Genomic DNA, 22,366 nt, shown 5'->3' on the forward strand with positions numbered 1-22,366 from the left:
TTAATTACAGAATGCCCAGACTGTACGTACCAGTCATACATTAGTATTGCTAGTACCAGTCACACATATCAGGATTGTGAGCACCAGCCCCAAGTATCACAGACAATGACACAGACAATGGTGTTCCATTGTGGGTCCGGTTATTGCCAAGAAGGACCTGGCAGCAGAATCCCTGGTCCATGGAAACAAGCTTCATCACTGGCACTTAATGTTACATGACATTGTGCACACTTTATGCCTAAAGCATGGAAACAGATAGACTTGACACTAAAGAATTACCTTAGACGATATTTCTGAAGCAATCGCCCGACTGCGCCCAGGCAAAACTCCGGGGCCCAATGGCTTCCCGGCTGAGTTCTTCAAACGCACCGCAGATCTCGTGGTCCGCCACTTAAAGGGACTCTTCGAGGGGCCCTGCAGGAGGAGGGACTCCCCCCCCCCCCGACCTTGCCACGGCGACAATTATTCCTATCCATAGAGAGGGGAAATCGAGGGAAGATTGCGCATCCTACCGCCCCATTTCCCTTCTTAACACAGAGGTGAAACTTCTGGCAACCATCCTGGCGCAATGGCTGAGGTCAGTGATACCGGATCTTGTACACTTGGACCAGACGGGATTCCTTCCTGATAGGGCTACCAGACCGAACCTCCGACGTTCCCACAACTGGCTACAGGAGGTGAAGGATAGGGAGGAGCCCCATTGGTTTCTCTCCCTCGACGCCGAGAAGGCATTTGATGCCGTTCACTGACCTTTCCTAGAGGGACTTTTGCAGAAGTTCGGCTCTGGACCGAAATTCCAGAAATGGATACAGCTCTTGTACACTGGCCCCAGGGCCAGAGTCAGAGTTAACGGGAGACTGTCGAGGGAATTCCAGATCCAGAGGGGAACCCGACAGGGATGCCCGCTGTCCCCCCTCCTCTTTGCACTCACTATTGAAGCGCTGGCCGCTAGGATTCGACAAAATGCGGACATCAGAGGTTTTAAGAGCATTGAGTTGGATTCCGTGCAGGAGAAAATATCCCTCTACGCGGATGATATCCTCCTATATATTACAAGCCCTAAGAGGACCCTGCCTGCACTGTTCCACGAACTGGAGCAATACGGGAGACATGCGGGGTATCGAATCAATTGGCATAAGTCGATACTTTACGACCCCAGGGGGAAGGGAGACTGGGGGACACTACCGGGACGATTGCTGACTACAGTGGAGGGCTTTCAATACCTCGGAATTTATATAACCCTAGATAGAACACTATCATTCCAACATAACTTGGAGCGCATAATCTTGAACTCCGTGACTGATATGGACCGCTGGAGGCAGCTCCCACTTACACTCCTAGGCCGAGCAGCTATTTATAAGATGATTATCCTACCCAAGTACCTCTATGCCCTACAAAACGAGTACTACCCTCTCCCAGTAACGGTGCTATCCAGAATACACGCAGATCTGAGGGCGTTCCTCTGGCTGGGTAAGCAGCCTAGAGTAGCCTTAACAACTCTCCAGAGACACCAGTACAGTGGGGGAATTTCCCTGCCAAATCTGGAGGCCTACTATTAGGCGGAGCATATTGCCCCGATCAATGACTGGATGCACACCCCAGCTGAGCACCCAACGTATGCCCTTGAAAGACACAAACTGTCTTCACGAAACTTTCTGTACTATCTCTATGGGGGCACTCGACCAGAGTCGCTCCTCCCGGCAACGGTTATTACCCTACTCTTGTGGAATAAAGCTACAAAACGCACGGGTTGGGAGGAGATGCCTACTCGACAGACGCCACTCTGGCACTGCAGGTGGCTGACGGAACTTAACAAGCTGACAGGCTTCCAACAATGGGATGACATTGGCATCTCCACCATAGGGGACGTGATAGCTAAGGGGGCATTGAAATCCTTCGCGGCATTGAAGGCAGACTTCGGACTACATCCCTCGCAGTTTTTTAAATATGCGCAGCTGAGACATGCTTGGCAGGCCCAGAACGTCCAGTTAGTCGAACTCCCGGAGTATGCACCATTAGAGGGAAGACTACTACAGGAACACGTACAGGGGAAAGCAGTCTCACTCACATATAAAACCTTAACAAACAACATGCTGGGCGACCTGGCGAAACTTAGATGGACGTGGGAAAGCGAGGTGGGAGACATGGACGATCTTGATTGGGACATAGTCTTAATGCACCCCAGAGACGTTGCAATTAAGTCCAGACTACGCCTAATCCAATTTAATGTGCTCCACAGAACATATTACGACTGAGTGCGACTCTATAGAATGGGAAAAACGGAGGACAAGTAATGCCTTCGATGTAAAGTGGAGGACGGGGACTTTTACCACCTAATGTGGACATGTGCTTTGATCTCCCATTACTGGGCTAGCATTTTTAAGGAACTCAGCGAGGTCGTGGGGATCCCCCTCCAGCCGGACCCCAGACTAGCCTTATTGGGTAAGACCAAGGATGTCGACCTCACTAGGCCTTTATTGACCTTCTTGGTGTTGGCGCTAGTGTTAGCCAAAAGAGACATTGCGAAACACTGGGGGTCCCCTGAACCCCCGGAGATAGAGGAATGGAGACGAGGTTTAGATATGTACATGGCAGCCGAGAGAGTGACTTACAAGGCTAGAGGGTGCCCGAGGAAGTTCCGTGGGGTCTGGTCTAAATGGAGATACTATCATGGCTTGGATGGGGGGCTGTGAAGGGACTGCTCTATGTACTAGATTATTCAATTCCGTGGGCACTCCCGGGAAGGCTTTGACTGGGATATTATGGGGGAACCATGCAATGCTCTTATTGGTGCCAAATTGCCCCGAGATGACTCTTGATGGAAATGGACAACTTTGGAAGGGGTGGGGAGGGGACCTGGATATGTGTACAGTTAATTGTATGATTGCCATGTTATGTTCTGATAAAATGAAAATAAAAATATTAAAAAAAAAAAAAAAAAAGACTTGACACTAAAGAAGAAACGTTGTCTTAGAGACATTATCAAACATTCCAAAACAACACACAACCAAGTGAAAATATCTAAGCAAACACGTCTTATAAGCGCAATAACTGTGTATGGAGCCCTGACACAGCCACACTACAAGTAGTTAACAACACCCTCCTCCTCAACAACAAGAACGACCCCTGGCCCCCAGGACCTCTCTGCAGCCTTCGACACAGGCGACCAGCTCGCTCTGATCAACACACAAAAAACATGATGGATTTCGAAGACACTGTCTTGAAATGGTTCACATCCAACCTCACTAACTGTCACCAGTTCTTACAAATAGGTTCCACAAGATTACAGAAATGCCCTGTCTACAGCAGAGTACTTCAGGGCTCCATCCTTTCTCTCATCATCTTTAACCTCTCCATGGGATCTCTCGGATTCATCCTTACAGACAGCAGCATCAAGATCCATCAATATAGAGATTATTCCCAACTCTACCTAAAATATCCTCACCCAATGACATCCTCATATTCTAACCTGATCTCATTGGATGTCAACTAATGTATTAAAGTTAAACCCCATGAAGATTGGATTCTTCCTTTATGCCACCAGCTCAGAACAGCCACAGACTTAAACCTGGGTCTCCAACGTAAACCTATCGGTCTTTACGCCCCCCCCCCCCCCCCCCCCTCGACACAGACCTCTTATTCACGCAGATCCTGTTGGCCCCTCCCGAAAGATATTATTGGGATATGCATAAGGTACAGGCGTTCCTGACCCAAGTAATGCTTCATTTCAATTGCAAACCCAGGATGTTCTCAACAAACTTATCACGAGTAGCCTTCGTGATCTCATACTTAGCTGGGGACGCTGCACAGTGGGCAGTCCCTATAGTCAGATGAGACGACCCCCTCCTCCATGATTGGGACGCTTTCAAGGAGGAGTTTGAAAAGACATTTGACCGCAGGGCAGAAACTTTTTCTGCAGGTAAGGAGTTGCTTGAATTGAAGCACGGTAGCAAGGATCTGTTGGTATACCTCAACTCCTTCCGACGATTGGTGGCATATTCTATCAAGGGCTTCGGGATGACCTGAAAGATGTTCTAGCGCAAGTGGATCCTCAACGAAAAACCTGCCCCAGGTTGATAAAACTAACATTGCGCCAGGATCATCGCTTGAACGAACGTAAAGGTGACCCCAGAAGAAGGGAACGAGTACCTCAGCGCTTTGACCAGCCAAAGACCTCCGAGCATGGATTGACTCCTTCTGAACCCATGGAGATAGGGGCAATGAGGGCTTCTCTCACACCCAATGAACGGGAATACCGGCGGAAACAGGGACTATCTTTATACTGCGGGAAGAAAGGGCATTACCTCCGCGAGTGCCCTGTTAAGCCTAGAAACAGTCGTCCCAAGTTTGGACAAATGGGCGCAGTGGCAGCGGACAAGTCGTCGGAAACTGATTTGCTTGAGAAGTAAGGAAGGGGAATCCTTGAGCATTAGTGAAATCCCTTCAGTGAAGAACAATTCCAGTGATAGTTCAGAACACTTCATCAACATGGAGTTTGTTGTGGGTCAAGAAAAAAACCATATCCAAGTCATGGTGGATTCATGGGCCACAGGTTGCTTCGTGGACGAAAAGGAAGCCCTCAGACTGGGAGTAGAACTGATTGAGAAGAGAACCCCTGAGGGTGTGTTTGCGGTGGATGGCAAACTCTTAGAATCCGGTCCCATTTGGTTTAATATGAGGGAGCACGAGGTATGGTATAAGGACGACCACTGTGAGTTAATTACATTTGACATCATCCAAGCTCCCAAATATAGGGTGATTTTAGGGTTACCTTGGCTCCAGAAGCATGATCCAACCGTTGATTGGTCTACCTTGACATTAAAGATGGATGGGGGCGTGTCCAAGATGGCGGCAGAGTAGGACGTGCCTATCCACCACTCCTGTCCGTTACCCGGGCCTCACCTGCACAGCTTCAACAAGCACGACTCTTCTGGCAGATTTGGACACTGACCGGACCAGAGAAGAGTCCTCGTATCTCCGCTGTGCCTTTCGTGCAGCGCGCCTGCTTGATTCCCGTCTCCAGAGCCTAGGACATGCCGCACTGGAAGGGACCGGCGGCCATCTCGCTGCAGAGGTGATCGGAAGCGGTAGAGTCCGGCACTGTGGCTTGAGGACTTGAGGACGTTCTCGCTGCAGTCTGCGTGTGTCCCCCGCTGTACACTGGCCGAAGAGAGCAGGCGCCGGTACCCGGGGCCTGGAACACATGTAGCGTACCTCCTTCACCGAGACAAGATGGCGGCGTGGATATAAACCCGCGGGAGGAGTTGTGTCATCCCCTCTAAGGTGAGACGCCACTTAGCGCGATTTAACGGCTGAGTGCGCCAGAACTGTAGGCCATGCCCCTCCGTGCGCTCCCTAGCACCCCAGAGCCCATCACTATCGGGCCCCTCACAGATGCACTGGGACCGGCGAACTTCCACAGGAGGTGCATTGTGCCAAGCTTTGGACTGGTGGCGGTGCCTCCGGGTATTGTGCCCTGCCGGACGGTGCCTTGCTCCCAAACGCCACCAGAGAGGAATGTGGAGTGCGGCATATACCCACTGCCCCCACTGAGGTGAACCATACTGCTGTGCAATAGACTGCCAGGCGCACTTAAGAGTATTGGGCCCTTCCTCTCGGCGCCGTCGGGCTCTACATACTTCACCACAAAAAGTCACCACTACTACGCTAGAGCGGACGGATTCGATCAGGAGGGCACGATACTTCCCTCCTACCAGACCATTGCACGAAGACAGACAAGGCCTTCCCCCCGTGCTCCCTGGGAGGAGAGTGTTGATGACGGTGAAGAGCTAGACACCAAGGGACCAGTCTCGACACTGTATATGCCGCACGCTGACAAGCTGCCTAGCACTGAAACACCTTAGAGATAAGGATAAGGGGGGCCCCTACACCAGCAAGTGTCACGTGGGGTGTGGGGCCCTAGAGGGGACAGCGGCGTGCGATTCGAGCCCTCTTACCCCTGTAGGTCTTAGGTCCTCTCATTTTCACAGTTCTAGGAGGTGGGCCGCAGCTGGGGAGCACGTCCAGGGATTGGTGGCCCTGACATTGGGTATTCCTTCACTATCCCTGGGCACCATCACGGGGGAGAGCCTTCGCTATCCACTAGACATTGCCAGTGAGCACCGACCGAGAGGTATCCCCAGTTGCGTGACACACCTCACACGACGCTTCCAACAGGAACGGACATTTTGCACAGCTTTCTTTAGCGCGGCTCAAGGGTCGGGGAGACACTTTTGCAGACAGGGCCTGGAGGCCTGTTACACGGATCTCAAAGACATTGATTCTGTGGGGGCACGAATGGCTGACTTGGAGAATCAGACAGCGGCCAGAGATGAAGAGGTGTCCCAGCTCCAACAGGAGGTACTCAGGCTGCGCAATCAACTTCTGGATCTTCAATCTCATGTGGAGGACCTGGAGAACCTCTCTCGTCAAAATAATATTCGGATCCGGGTGGTACCTCAGGGGACAGAAGGGCAAGACATTGAGGCCTTCGTCATGGACTTGTTCCGTCACATCCTGGAAGGTCCCCCGGGCCAGGAGATCCGACTGGACCAGACACATCAAGTGGGTCTCAAGAGATCTCTGATGGCCCCGCCTCTCGATATCCTGACGTGTGTCCACGACTTCAAGCTTAAGGAGCGCATTCTCCATGAGGCACGGTCCAACCGTCCCATTGAATTTCGCTCCTGTAGGTCTCTTCTCTTCCAAGACTTAGGGGCCTTCACTCTACAGAAACAAAGTGACTTCCCCCCCCCATCACCGCATTTCTCCGATCCAAAGACATCGCTTACTCTTGGGGGCATCCATTTAGGCTAATTATCAAATGGGAGGGCAGACTCCTCCAAATACGTTCTCTGGATGAAGCAACATCTCTACTGCAACTGCCGGAGTCTGACCACGCCGAGCCGGTGAAACCCACAGCGTCCGCCCGACGGGGGGACAACGGCTGATGGCAGAGAGTCAGCAGCTTGCCGTCTGCTTCTCGTCCGGATCCAGACGTGATTGCCAAAGAACTCTCCGCAGTCCTTCAGACCCTGTCCGAGGACTCCAACAACGCAGATTGACCTATAAAATTTTGAGGTGCGGATTTCTGTCACTTTGTAGGGTCACACCGGCTATTATAGCCGGGTCCGGGCGGCGGGGGCTCCTGCTATCCATCCCAAGTCTCACCACAGACTAAATGCCTGGGACATTTGTGAACTATTCATTGGAATGTTTCTTCCTTTATGTTTGTGGTTTGGGGTTTTTCATTTAGGTTGTCTCCTCCTCCTCCGATGCATATCAAGGGTGGTATTATACTATTGCACCTCATTTTCCATTCCTATAATCAATCAATCAATCAATCAATAATAGCATTTGTAAAGCGCACTACATACCCGTGAGGGTCTCAAGGCGCTGGGGGGTAAGGGGAGGGGGGCGGAGGAGCTGCTACTGTTCGAAGAGCCAGGTCTTGAGGAGTCTCCTGAAGGTTAGAAGGTCTTTGGTTTGTCGGAGGCGAATGGGGAGGGTGTTCCATGTCTTGGTGGCGAGGTGGGAGAATGATCTGCTGCAGGTGGTCACTCTACGGATGCGGGGGACGATGGCAAGGGCGTGGTCTGCGGAGCGGAGCTGGCGGGGGGGGGGCGTGGAGGCCGAGTCGTCTGTTGAGGTACGCTGGTCCGGTGTTGTGGAGTGCTTTGTGTGCGTGGGTGAGGAGCTTGAAGTTTATCCTCTTGTTGATGGGGAGCCAGTGCAAGTCTTTCAGGTGGGGTGTGATGTGGCAGTGGCGAGGGATGTCGAGGATAAGGCGTGTAGAGGCGTTCTGGATGGGTTGGAGTTGTGCCAAAAGTTTGGCCAGGGCTTCTGCGTAGAGTGCGTTGCCGTAGTCCAGTCTACTGCTGACAAGGGCTTGGGTGACCGTCCTTTTAGTTTCGGTGGGGATCCACTTGAAGTTCCTGCGAAGCATGTGGAGGGTGTTGAAGCAGGAGAAGGAGACGGCTTGTCATGGAGAGTGTGGGGTCGAGGATGACCCCTAAGTTTCGTGCGTGGTTGGTGGGTGAGGGGGGGTGTTCGTAGTGCCGTTGGCCACCAGGAGTCGCCCCAGGCCGAGGGGGTGGCGCGCTGTCTTGTCTGAGTTCAGCTTCAGTCGGCTGTCCCTCATCCAGTCGGTGACAGCCTTCATTCCTTCGTGTAGGTTGGTTTTGGCAGTGTGGGGGTCCTTGGTGAGCAAGAGGATCAGCTGGCTGTCGTCGGCATAGGAGATGATGTTTAGGTCGTGCTGTCGGGCGACGTGGGCAAGTGGTGCATTGTGGACATTGAACAATGTTGGGCTGAGAGATGAACCTTGGGGTACGCCGCAGATGATCTCGTGGTTTTGGAGCGGAAGGGGGGGAGGCGGACGCTCTGGGTTCTGCCGGAGAGGAAGGAGGTGGTCCAGTCCAGGGCCTTTCCTTGGATTCCGGCATCGTGGAGGGGTGCTCTTAGTGTGCGGTGGCAGACTGTGTCGAAAACGTCCAGGAGGATGAGGGCAGCGATTTCGCCATTGTCGAGCATGATCCTGATGGTGTCGGTGGCGGCGATGAGGGCAGTTTCGGTGCTGTGGTTGCTGCGGAACCCGGACTGGGATGGGCCCAGGATGTTGTTCTCTTCGAGTTAGCTGGTTAGTTGTTTGTTGACGGCCTTTTCGATGACCTTTGCCGGGAACGGGAGCAGGGAGATGGGTCGGAAATTCTTGAGGGCCTTGGGCGCCGCCTTGGATTTCTTTAGTAGGGTGTTGATCTCTGCGTGCTTCCAGCTTCCTGGGAAGGTCGCTGTCTCGAAGGAGATGTTGATGGTTTTCCGGAGGTGGGGTGCGATGGTGCTGCTGGCTTTGTTGAAGATGTGGTGTGGGCAGGGGTCTTCCGGGGATCCGGAGTGGATGGTGTTCATGATCTTGGTCGTTGATGTTGGTCCAGGCGAGCAGGCGTTTGGTGCGGGTGGTGGATGTTGGATGTTGCCACGGTGATGACGGTGTCAAAGCTGTTGTGGATGTCTGCGATCTTGCGATGGAAGACGGTGGCCAGCGATTCGCACAGGTCTTGTGATGGTGGGATGTCGTTGCTGTTGGAGCTGGGGTTGGAGAGTTCCTTCACGATGCTGAAGAGCTCTTTGCTGTTCTGTGCATTGCTGTCTAGGTGGTCCCTGAAGTGGTCCTTTTGGCGGATCTGATGAGTTGGTGGTGTTGGCGGGTGGCGTTCCAGTGGGCTGTGTAGCTTTCCGGTGTTTTTTTGCGGGACCAGTTTTTTTCTAGTTTACGGCAGGCTCGCTTGGAGGCCTGAAGGTCTTTGGTGAACCAGCTGGCTCTCTTGCTGGTGTGGGTGTTGGCGGGCTTCTTGAGCAGGGCAAGGGTGTTGGGGCAGTCGTTGATCCATTGTCTGAGGCTGTGGGCTGCGGTGTCGGGGTCAGTCGGGTCTGCAGGAGGGCTCTGGGTGAGGGCGGCAGTTAACTGTTCCTCGGTGATCTTGCCCCAGCTGCGGCGAGGAATCTGCTGGGTGCGGTGGTGTATGGAGGGTTTCCGGAATGTGAAGTGGATGCAGCGGTGGTCGGTCCAGTGGAGTTCGGCGGTGCGGTCGAAGAAGACGTGGGTGCTCGCAGACAAGATGGGGTCCAGCGTGTGGCCAGTGGAGTGTGTTGGTGCTGTGACGAGTTGTCTGAGTCCAAGGTTGCTGCGGTTGTCGATCAGGGTGGAGGAGTTGGGTGTCGTAGTTGTTCTCGAGGTGGAAGTTCAGGTCCCCGAGGAGGATGTAGTCCATAGAGGCGAGGGCGTGTGTGCTGACGAGGTTGGTGATGGAGTCGCTGAACTGCGGTTGGGGTCTGGGGGGGTCTGTAGATGAGGGTTCCTTTGAGGGTGGTGTTGGGGTCGGTGTGGATCTGGAAGTGCAGGTGTTCGGCGGTGCGGAGGGTGTCGTTGGTGTTGGTCGAGACTCAGAGTGTTCCTGTGGACAATGGCGATTCCTCCTCCTGTCCCGTTGGTGCGGTCCTTGCGGGTGATCTTGTAGCCTTCCAGGATGGCTACAGCGATGTCAGGTGCCGAGGAGGGGGTCAGCCAGGTCTCCGTCAGGAAGGCGACGTCCGGGGTGTTGGTGTTGAGTAGGTCCCAGAGTTCGATGGCGTGTTTGCGGGCAGAGCGGGTGTTGAGCAGGATGCATCTGAGGCAGTTGGGTTCTTCTGTGGGTGGGTTGGCGGGCTGTATGCTGGTGAAGTTGCAGGGAAAGTGTTGTTGGCTATAGCAAATCCAGGTCCACATTCTTATGACTCCTGACCTCCAAGTTGTGTCCCTCAATGTGAAGGGGCTAAACAACCCCACCAAACACCGAGCCCTTCTGTCCTATTTGGAACATTCAAATGCCCATATATGCCTACTCCAGGAGACGCACCTGCCCCCTGCTGATACCCATCGACTGAGATCAAAGGTATTCCCTCACCAGATGTTCTCGTCGGCCACTTCCAAAACCGCTGGGGTTGCTATATTGGTGTCTTCCAGGTTCCAGGGGCAGGTTGGTAAAATGTGGGTGGAAATTAAAGGGAGGCTCTTGGCTTACACCCTCACCTTAGATACACACACGTTCTCTGTAGCCTCGGTATACGTCCCCAACAGTGGGCAAGAGGGTTTCATTAAGACAGTAATTCAGGAACTCCCGGGCCTACCAGACAAAACAGTCCTGCTAGGAGGGGACCTATAGTGATGGATGGTGACTTGGATCGTTCTGGGCATAGGTGGGGTCAAACGGGGACTTTGTCCAACGCAGGGAAGCGATTGCTGGTGGAAGCTGGACTGACCGACATATGGAGACTTCGACACCCCAACACTAGGGCCTACACTTTCTACTCCCACCCCCATAAAACATACAACAGAATGGACTATCTCTTTACCTCTGACCTCCTAACGCGGCAGGTCCGAGAGGTGGAGATTCTTCCATGTCCCCTGTCTGACCACTCCGCACTGCGGCTCTCGCTGACCATGCCCCAGCAGCGCCCTACTCACCGTTTTTGGCGTCTTTGTGAAACTATGCTTCAACCCCCTTCCATGGTGCAACAGATTGAAGCAAGCATGGCCGACTATTTATCCTCTAATGAAAACCCAGACAGATCTTTGACGACCCTATGGGAGGCGATGAACGCGGTGATTCGAGGGGTCTTCATCAGTATAGCGGCCGCCGACAATAGAGATAGGCGGGAAAAACGAGACCGCTTGATGAGCGAGGTCACTGAGTTGGAGCGTATCCACCAGCGGACTGGTGCTCCTAGAGTCTGGAAACTCCTAAAGGCGGCCCGGGCACAGCTAGTGGGGTTGGATGTTGACAGAGCTGAATATACGGCTCTACACCTCAAGCATACGTTTTATGTGGGTGGGGACCATTGTGGGCGACTTCACACAAACCGCCTTGGAGGGCAAAGACAAGCTCACATAGTGGCAGCGGTACTAGATCCCGGGGGGCGGGGGGAGAGAAAGTAGTGAGAACGCTGAAATTGTGGAGGCCTTCAGAAACTTCTACTGAACGCTGTACTCGGCCCAAGCTCTAACCGTAATTGAACCGACCCGATACCTCCATGACATGGCTACAGCCAAACTGCTGCCATCTCAGGCGGCCGAACTAGAGGCCCCCATCCAATTGGAGGAGGTCATATCGGCAATTGCTCGCTTGAAGCTCAACAAATCACCCGGCACTGATGGGTTCACTTCGAGTTTTTATAAAAAGTTTTGTGGGACGTTGGCCCGGCACTTGGTGCGTGTTTTTAACTCTGTCGGGTCGTCCCCCACCTCTTCCTTCCCGTCTTCTATGTTAGAGGCCTTAATAACCCTGATTCCTAAACCAGGGAAGGATACCCATCTATACATCTCCTACCACCCCATATCTCTACTCAATGTGGACCTAAAAATCTTTACCTGTATTTTTGTGGCCAGACTCTCTCGTCACCTCCCCGGTCTGATTGATCTGGACCAATGAGGCTTTGTTCCCAGGCGACAGTGCTCCAATAATACCAAACGACTCTTCCACCTGATGGACCGCTCTGAGCTTTTTCCGGCGGAACGCATGAGCCTCTCGGTCGATGCTGAAAAAGCGTTTGATAGGGTCCACTAGCTGTACCTCCGTGCGACACTCGTCCATTTTGGCGTCACAGACTGCTTTATTATTGGATCTTTCAGAGTTATGTGAACCCTACAGCTACGGTATGGGGGGGGAAGAGTGTGGCATCAGCGGCCTTCCCTATTCATAGGGGAACCAGGCAGGGGTGCCCACCACCACCACTCCTTTTCACCCTCTATATGGAGCCTCTATCTCAAAGAGTCCGTGATGATCCGGCCATTAAAGGAGCGCCCTTTGGGAAGTCGGAGCACAAGCTCTGCCTATAAGCCGATGATGTGGTAGCAACCCTTGAACATCCTCGGGAGTCCCTGCAGGCATTTTTAGATGAATTGGGTCAGTTTGCGATTACCTCAGGCTTCCAGATTAATATGCATAAGTCGCAAGCCCTGAACTTATCGCTAGAGCCCGAGACGTTGGAATATCTCCAGCGTACTTTTCAGATTCAATGGGTTCATGACGCGATTACCTACCAGGGTCTTCGGGTGGCTTCCACCATCTAGGCAGTTGAATTACACAATACTATTGAAACAAGTTTGAGATTACCTCTGCAAATGGAGATCACATTTCCTCTTGTGGCTAGGCCAGATTGCGGCAGTGAAGATGGTGCTGCTTCCCCAGATTCTTTACCTATTTCACACTCTTCCGCTAATGCCCCCCTCTGGTGTGCTACGTGCCTTGCAGGGAGACAGAGCGCTTTATCTGGCGGGATCAAAGGGCTCGGATGCATCGTGATCTTACATATAGAGACCCGATAGATGGAGGGCTGGGTGTTTCCGATCTTTTGGCATACTGGCGGGCGGCTCAGCTGAGGGCCCTGGTGGAGTGGTCACGCCCTGTATCTGAGAAACACTGGCTATTTATGGATAGGTCCCTGGCAGCCCAACCGCTATGGTGTGGGTTTCATTCGTCTCCCGCAAGAGGCAGCCTCGCAATTTGTACCTCTCAGAAGTAACAAGACCCATAATGTTAGCCTGGGATAGAACTGCGATCGCCAGGGGACTCACATCTTTCCTATCTCTAATTATGCCCATTGTACAGAACCCAGATTTTTCACCTGGCCTCGACTATGGGGAATTTCACCACTGGACGATAGAAGCTACCCGCTCCATAGGACAGTTCTTTGATCTTTCCGGACCGCGACGTTTCGTCGAGTTCCGCACTGACCACGGTGTTCCCGAAACGGAGCGCTTCCGATATTTACAGATTCGACACTGGGTGCTACATGGGGAGGTGCTGGAGGGTGCGGGGAGACTGCTCACACCGTTTGAGAAATGGTTAATTACAAGACACATCGATGCACGCTTAACGTCCGACCTGTATAAATTCACTCGAACCATCCCCGACACCGGGAAATCCCCCGGTCAACTGCGTTGGGAAAGCGAGCTGGGTAGAGACCTCTCGCCGAAAGAATGGAAGGATATTTTCTACCGAGACCGACGCATGGCCCGCAATGTTTCATCTATTGAAACAGCCACTAAGCTGGCCACCTATTGGTATTTAACCCCAGTAAGGCTCCATAGCGGTAACCCTTCACGTAGTCCGCTATGCTGGCGAGCCTGCGGTTCCCCAGGCACTCTCACACACTTACTTTGGGACTGCCCTATTCTGGGGACACACTGCCAACAGATCCTAGATGAGGTCGACCGCCACTTCGATACCCAGGTCCCGAGATTCCCAGTGTATAACCTCCTTGGCCTTCTCAATGCCATAATTTTCCCCGCTTACTTCTAGGAGAAGCAAACAAATAGAGCTCACCCTAGGCGCGGCAGTCCAGAATGTTCTAACACATTGGGGTTCCACAACAGTCCCTTCTAGCGATGAAAAAGATCTCTCTCTCGTTAACCAACCCCGGAGCTTCCTTTCACGATTTGTGGGCACCCCTTCTTGTGCTCTTGACATCCGAATTTATGGAGCTCACCTGTCCCAAATATCTTAGATTGTTAAGACTGACGGATCCGCCACCAACATCTGTCTCTGTTACGCCCACTACTCACTAGCCTACGGGGATTGCTCCATAGACTCTTCTTTTCTATCAGGTCATCTTTTTGTTTTTTCTTTTGAGGAGGAGGAGGAGGGAGGGGGTTCTGGTTTCCATTCTGTTGTTGTTCATGCCTGCCATATACGATAGTGACGTGCCAGGTTGCAACCCGATGATTGTGGAGCACCATGACCATGTTCTTCTTGTGGATAAAACCAATAAAAGATTTTTTTATTTTTTTAAGATGGATTCCAGGTTCGACACCACTCACTGCATATATCCCCCTACTGTTCCATCCAAGGCTTTATCGTTGCATCACCACATCGCCACAGCCGCAGAGAAAGAAGTGGAACTGCCCGGCTGCTATCAGAAGTATGCTAATGTGTTTTGTGACAGCATAGCTGAAGAATTACCTCCACACAGGATGTACCAGATTGATCTTATACCGATGTACACATTGACTGAACCCGAGAACCTACATCTCAGGCAGTACATAGAGAAATACCTTTCTTTGGGATTTATTAGTCACTCGAGGTCACCTGCAGCTTCCCCTCTTTTTTTTTATACCTAAGGCCAATTGGGAACTCCGAACATGCATGAACTTCAGAGCGCTGAACACTATCACAGTGAAGAACCAGTACCCTCTCCCCCTTGTATCGGTTTGGCTGGACCAAGTGAAGTGGGCTGAGATATACAGGAAGCTCGACCTCTGAGGAGCCTACCATCTGGTTCGGATGCGAGAGGGGGACGAGGGGAAGACCGCCTTCAAGACTTGTTAGGGGCTTTGTGAGAATCTCGGTATGCCTTTTGGCCTTTGTAATTCCCCAGCTGCCTTCTAGTTTTTCCTGAACATTGTTCTCCTGGAGTATCTGGACCGATTCGTGGTATATAGATGACATACTTGTCTTTTCCACAGACACTAAAGAGCATAAGGAACACGTGAGGATTGTATTACAGACCTTGCAAAGGAATCACCTTTTTTTGCAAGAGCAGTAAATGCGAGTTTCATGTCACCACTGTGGAGTTCTTTGGGGTCATGCTCACTCCTGCAGGCCAAATCATGGCTGAGAGGAAGCTGACAGTCATTACTGAGTGGCCCAGCCCAAAGGACGTATGTGACAGACAATGCTTTTTGGGCTTAGCCAATTTTTATAGGTGTTTTATCCATCATTTTTCTGCCCTGGTGGCCCCGGTCACACAATTGTTAAGGAAGAACGTTTCCTTCCAGTGGGATGAAGAAGCTCAAACCGCCTTTGAAGCACTTAAGGCATACTTTTCCTCCGCTCCTATCTTGGCCCACGCTGATCTAGAACTACCATTTATTGTAGATGCTGACGCCTCCGTAGGAGCCGTTCTATCACAAAGACATCCATCCACCGGGCATTTACATCCTGTCGCTTTCATGTCCTGTAAGCTGAACAGTGCGGAGAGAAATTACACTATCGCCGAAAAGGAGCTATTGGCCATCAAGGATGCCTTTTTGGAATGGAGGCATTGGATTAAAGGAGCGAAAAACCAAGTAACTGTTTACACAGATCACCACAATCTGCAGTTCATGAAATCCACCAGGCAGCTTACTCCTCGTCAGCTAAGGTGGATGATGTTCTTTTCTGAATACCACTGTGTCATCACCTTTAGGCCCGGCAGAGAAAAACAGAAAGCTGATGCTCTGACCAGACAAACTACTCAATTGGAAGGTACAACGAACCCCGTACAAGCAATCATCACACCTAACCGAGTAATTTGTGTAACCCATACTAACGACTTCCTACACAAAGTAAAGAGAGGAGTACAGACTGCCACTTGGAGAGACTGGTTCAGACATCATCCCGAATGGAGAATGCATCAAGGCATTCCCATTAAAGGAAAGCAAGTCCTATTACCCACCAAGGAAGGTAGACAGCAAGCCTTTCACTGGTGCCATATTCTCCTGTGTGCTGGACATTGTGGTGGTCTGAAGACCATTGAAAACACCCTACAACGATACTGGTGGCCCTCTCTCCGCAGAGACATCTCTCTTTGGGTCGAGGGTGTGGTGAATTCTAAGGTCAACCAGAACAAACTATGGTACTTGGTGTCTTGGAAAGGATATGGTTCTGAGGAGGACTCCTGGGAACTGCCTTCCTCTGTACATGCTCCCCGGCTGGTGGCTCTTCATAGGAGATTCCCGGATGAGCCCTGCGCCTGTCAGTGCTCTCCGAAGGGATGATGTACAGTCAGGGCACACAGAGGGTGAGCGCACTGCCAGTGGACGCGGAGATGCAACGGGACAAGAAACTACAATTCCTGTCATCCGCCTGCACTGTCAACGCACGTGCTGACATAGCACGCTGTTAGAAGTCAGGATATCAGGAGATGGCACCGTTACGAAGACGCCAATTATACTGTGATTCCCGAAGTACCAGAAAGTACGGTCGGGTAAGGGTGTGAACTCGTACCGGCTTTATTCCTTTTTGTTTCATTTGTTATTGTGCTATGGAAGCTCCCAGAGCACGTTTCCTTGTTCCTCCCGTTGGCGAGACGCGTTACTTCTTACGGTCTCATGCGGGAGGAAATGTGTTGCCATTTGCCTGAGACAAGTGTTCTGGAACTATTGCCACTCTCTCTTTGAGACAAAAGGGGGAGCGCAGGAGTGCTACATTTTGCTTTCTAGTATTGCTTTTATTGGCTGAAGTTTAACACTGTTCTCCAAAAACACTGTTATGCGCTGAGAGAATCCCTATTCTGGAGATTGTCTTCCCTTCATCCTGGGTAATGGATGAGAACTGTTAATGACCTTTTGCAATTACTAATGCCCTATCCAGGAGCGCAATACTGATTCTTACCTGCAATTAATATTGGCTTCTGTGTTATCCTTTAAATTGTAGGTGGGATCAGTTGGGGGGTGTCCAGGACTGAACTGACATAGTCTGGTGGGGACAAGCACATTTCATACGAAGGATAGGAAAGTGCTGATACCTTGTGTTCACCCTCACATCTCGCCCGGTTTAAGGCCATCATTGCCCATCCCACCAGTCCGCGAGGATTTATTCTATCTGGACTTGGGGCTGTCGAGAGGTGGACCCCTTTAAGCTTCAACCCGATCCTGAGGATAACCTGGTGACCGTGACATAAAGGCTATGCAACAGGCAAATGAAAATGAAGGCTCAGCTAACAAAGAACAGAGGATAGAGCAGCGCTCGACAACAGCGAAACAGGCTGAAGCAGACTCTGGCGATAGATTATTTCGCTGTCAGATCACTCTAGTCTCGCTGGGGAAGAGGAAATAGACCCAACCAGACAACACACGAGGGAGAAATCATTGGACAGTATGTTAAGTGACAGGGGCAGCCTGGATGAAAAATCAAACATCACAACCAGATGGAACAGGCATGGGAGTAGAGGGTACGGCTAAGAAAGTAAAAAAGACCAGGGCATATCAATCTTGACCTAAAATATTGTACTTTTCAGGACAATGCCAGTGGAACTTTGTAAACTCTGGTTGCGGAAACTAGACTCTATGTGTGTGAGTTTCCTGTGGGGGTATAAAAGCCTAGGAGGGCTCTTAAATATATGACCATGCCAAGATTACGAGGTGGGTGGTAATTTCCCAATTTTACCTCTTATTACTGGGCATGTTGATTCAATATAAGGGGATTTTATTAACTGGAGAAACAAGGGGGAGTGGTGTCATAGAATATCCAATTATATATAAGATGGAGCTTGGAATTGAAGCAAAAGGATGCTTTATCTACACTCCTGGCAGTGTCGGACAATATCAGAACTAAGGTAGATCAGGGAAAGACAGTCGCCTTGATTTTATTAGACCTCTCGGCGGCATTTGATAGCGTCCCACACCACCGACTCCTGGAAATCCTTGCAGCCAAGGGTATCCGGGAAAAGGCATTAGGGTGGCTGCAGTCTTTCATGCAAGACAGAACACAGTCAGTACGGATGGGTGATTTTGTTTCCCCTCCCCGGAACATCAAGTATGGGGTCCCACAAGGTGCCTCATTGAGTCCAACCCTATTTAACGTGTTTGTTTCATCACTAGCCGAAATAGGGAGAAAGTGGGGTGTCGGGATCTGCTCTTACGCAGACGACACCCAACTAATGATTTCATTAGATGAAGAAGACGACCCTAAGGACAGGCTACTGAACTGTCTGACTGAACTAGCCAACTGGATGCACAACCATTGTCTCAAACTGAATGCAGACAAGTCTGAGATTTTGCTGTTTGGTAGACACATACATCTATGGGACAGCAGTTGGTGGCCCACCACTCTGGGCACCGCTCCTATCCCAGCATCAACGGCCAAGAATTTAGGTGTGATTCTAGACAACTCCTTGAGCATGAAAACTCATGTATCTATAACTTGTGGCAAAGGCTTTGCACTACTCTAGATGCTCCGGCGAGTTTTTCCATGGATCCCCACAGAGTGTAGGAAAATACTGGTCCAGTCCTTATTAATGAGCAGGCTGGATTACGGAAATTCCCTGTTTGTGGGAATGGCAGACTATCTGTTCGTGAAATTACAGGTCGTACAGAACGCTGCAGCAAAGGCAATTTGCAATAAAAGAAAGTACGACCCAGCCAAAAGCTACCTGCGTGAGCTTCACTGGCTACCAATGAGACAGAGAGCTATCTTCAAGCTAATGTGCATAACGCATAGAGCATTGCACAACACGGGCCCTCGCATCCTAAAAAATAAAATCAGATTCTATTCAAATTCTATTCTATTCTATTCTATTCTGTGGACATGTGAGGCGAGGTTCCCATGTGCAGTGATGGGGGCCACAGTGGATTATCTTGTTCCTCGCCGGAAGAACCCAGAGAGTCCACCTCCCCCCGTTCCGATCGGCGCCCACTGAAGTCATCTGCGGCGTCCCGCAAGGATCCTCCCTCAGCCCCACCCTCTTCAACGTCTACATGAGCCCTCTCGCAGACATCGCTCGCCAACACAACCTCAACATCATCTCCTACGCTGACGACACCCAGCTGATCCTCTCCCTCACCAACGACCCCGCCACGGCCAAAGCCAACCTCCAGGAAGGAATGAACGACGTCGCAGAATGGATGAAGATCAGCCGTCTGAAACTGAACTCCGACAAGACGGAAGTCCTCATCCTCGGACCATCTCCCTCTGCCTGGGACGACTCCTGGTGGCCCGTGCCCTGGGCATCGCACCCAAACCAACAGACCACGCCCGCAACCTAGGCTTCATCCTGGACTCCTCCCTCGCGATGACCAAGCAAGTGAACGCCGTCTCGTCATCCTGCTTCAACACCCTGCGCCTGCTCCGTAAGATCTTCCGATGGATCCCCCCCGAAACCAGGAAGACGGTCACCCAGGCCCTCGTCACCAGCCGTCTGGACTACGGGAACACCCTCTATGCTGGAACCACAGCCAAACTCCAGAAAAGACTCCAGCGCATTCAGAACGCCTCAGCACGACTCATCCTGGACATCCCTCCTACAACCACATCTCTGCCCACCTGAATGAACTGCACTGGCTCCCCGTCAACAAGAGGATCACGTTCAGACTCCTCACCCACGCACACAAGGCTCTCCACGACACGGGCCCGAAGTACCTCAACAGCCGCCTCACATTCTACACACCCACCCGCCAGCTCCGATCCGCCAGCCTCGCCCTCGCCTCCATCCCACGCTTTCGGAAGTCCACCGTCGGAGGAAGATCCTTCTCCTACCTGGCAGCCAAGACATGGAACTCCCTCCCCACTCACCTACGGCTGACCCTGGACCATCTCTTCTTCAGGAAACAACTCAAGACCTGGCTGTTCAAGCAGTCTGATGGCCGTCTCCCTTCTACAGGAGGCGCTGGAACCCCAGGACTGAGGAAGGACCTCTACTGAAGAGAACGCTTAAGACCAGAGACGGGAATGATGGCCGCCTCCCTTCTACAGGAGGCGCTGGACCCCCAGGACCGAGGATGGACCTCTCTTGCCGCTGAAGGGAGGGGTTTGTCCTCATCACTCCGAGCTCAGTCCACTGCTCTGCACCTTGAGGTGAGGAGGTCGGACACTCCGAGCTTCCCCAGACCGGGAGCCTGTGATCGCAGCCCGGCCTGACGGTCATTCATCCTGTGAGGGGTCCCCAAAGCCAGCGAGCTTCAAGCAGCCAAAGCTACAGGAGATCTTCACTCTGTGTTCAATGACGATTCAAGTCTAGCGCCTGGACCCCGCACCTCTCTTTGTGTCTGGTGAACCCTGCACTGTTCGGGAGTCATCTGCACCAATGCCCTTGAGACCCTGTGTGCGTCACAATGCATTGCTGCAGCTCTTCTGCTGTGTCTCTGCTCCTGTGAGCTCATGTGCTACACCCTGCATTGTCGTGTCAAGTCTTCTGACACCGACAACTCACACTGCAGTGTTACACGGAATGAGTATAATGTAAGATCCTAAAACACCCACACACATCCCTTCTGATCCTCTGCAGCCGCCTCTGTGGCTCACAGTATACAGCCCATAATCCCAGCGCTCTGACAGACACACTTTGTGCTCTTTTGAAGGTTCTTATAAAGCCCTCAAGGTGTCTATTCACTTACAATCTCTAAACACCACAAACATACCTTGTATTTTTCAGCAGCCTGCTCGAAGAACACTTAACACCCCGAAATATACATTGTATCCTCTTAAAAACTTAACAAGTTAATTCATTTGTGAATCGTGATCGTCCACAGACATGCCTTGTGCTCCTCTGCAGCTTCTTCCTCAGTAGAACTTACACTGTCTTCACTTGTGAATCCTGAACACCCACATACACTCCTTGCACAGACATCTCTTTGGGACCCACGGGTGCAGTATGATATATAAACACCCACAGACATACCCTGTGCTCTTCAGCAGCCTCCTCTATGGCATAAACAGGGAGGGAGACCAGATGACTCCATGCCACCGGGAAACAACTTTTTCATTTCTAGGATTTTGATTTAACATATCAGTGCATTCTGGGATTTGTAGTTTTGATTCACTTTACTGGACCCTATTGCTTGAACACACCAGGTCAAAATATGTAAAAAGCAAAATCCAGAAATGTAAAAGTGTTGTCCCAGTGACATGGCGCCTTCTGGCCACCGTATAAAAAGGGTGACGTTTGTAATCTCTGCACACTCTCACACACAGCGTGTGATCTCCGGCTGCCCCTTGGTGTGGCTCACCAAGCGACTTTGTGATCCCTTAAGGCCCACAGACGTACCTTGTGCTCCTCTGCAGCCTCCTCTATGGGACTTACTGAGTGAGTTTTATGCTCCTTGGACTCCCGGCAGACCCAGCATATCATCCTCTGATCCTCTGCACAGAACAGCCTCAGTTTCTCTTCATGTTTCTCGCACAGATTCTCCCCCGGGGGCCTCACGGGGGGCAGGTGAAGCTGTTTTGCAATTTCCACCATGTTCCCCACTAGTCTGTTGGGTCGGAGGTTTTTCCTAGAAGATATTTCCCTGCACTGTGGACAGGGGAAGTTTCCATCTCTTCCCTCCCAGCTCTGGGTGATGCAGGAGCGGCAGAAGTTGTGTCCACAATCGATCATCACCGGATCAGTAAAATATTCCAGACAGATGGAACAAGTGGCCTCTTCCTGGAGGTTCCCGAGCTGAGCTGCCGCCGCCATGATGCAGAAATGCAGGAAGTGAAGGTAAGTTTCAGTTTCTCTCTTTGTGCAGTGGGTGTGTCTGTGCGTCTGCCCCTCTCTGTGTGCAGTGGGGGTGTCTGTGCGTCTGTCCCTCTCTGGCTGCAGTGGGTGTGTCTGTGCGTCTGTCTCTCTCTCTGTGTGCAGTGGGTGTGTCTGTGCGTCTGCCCCTCTCTGTGTGCAGTGGGTGTGTCTGTGCGTCTGTCCCTCTCTGTGTGCAGTGGGTGTGTCTGTGCGTCTGCCCCTCTCTGTGTGCAGTGGGTGTGTCTGTGCGTCTGCCCCTCTCTGGCTGCGCCGGGACTTCCGGGTTCATGTTACACTCAGAGCAGGGAACTGACTCCTCTGCTGTCTGGGCTCTGACTCGAAGGTTCCCTCCTTTCTCAGCAAAAATACCAGCAATTTGGTTTTCTTCTCAGGTTCTGAAAGTGCCAGGAGCGGCCACCTTATTATGGATTTGTATAAAATCCTCCAAGTTATTTTTAACTTGTCAATTCTGCGTTCTCATTTCCACCGCCAATATCTCTAACTTTAACTAATGCAAGACCTATTGCATTGCAAATGCTTGTTTCTCTGTTTGAGGTAGGCACAGTTGTATGCGGTACATGTGGCATATCCATAATTATGGGCACAATTCAACTTGCGCAAAATCCCTTAA

General features: G+C 51.6%; 1 protein-coding gene and 1 long non-coding RNA gene across 2 annotated transcripts in view; one reads left to right on the forward strand and one right to left on the reverse strand.

The window, feature by feature from the left end:
• The window catches only part of LOC144754156 (E3 ubiquitin-protein ligase TRIM39-like), a 75,179-nt gene extending 53,437 nt beyond the window's left edge, over window positions 1–21,742 (reverse strand). The window contains exon 1 of the mRNA XM_078641738.1: window positions 21,280–21,742. Coding sequence (XP_078497864.1) covers window positions 21,280–21,693 — 414 coding nt within the window. The 5' untranslated portion in view covers window positions 21,694–21,742. The remainder of the gene's footprint in view (window positions 1–21,279) is intronic.
• Window positions 1–22,366, forward strand: part of LOC144754161 (uncharacterized) — a 638,643-nt gene that overhangs the window by 523,446 nt on the left and 92,831 nt on the right. The gene's annotated exons all lie outside the window — the stretch shown is intronic.

Source organism: Lissotriton helveticus, chromosome 5_1, assembly GCF_964261635.1.
Source record: "Lissotriton helveticus chromosome 5_1, aLisHel1.1, whole genome shotgun sequence".
Classification (NCBI taxonomy): Eukaryota; Metazoa; Chordata; class Amphibia; order Caudata; family Salamandridae; genus Lissotriton; species Lissotriton helveticus.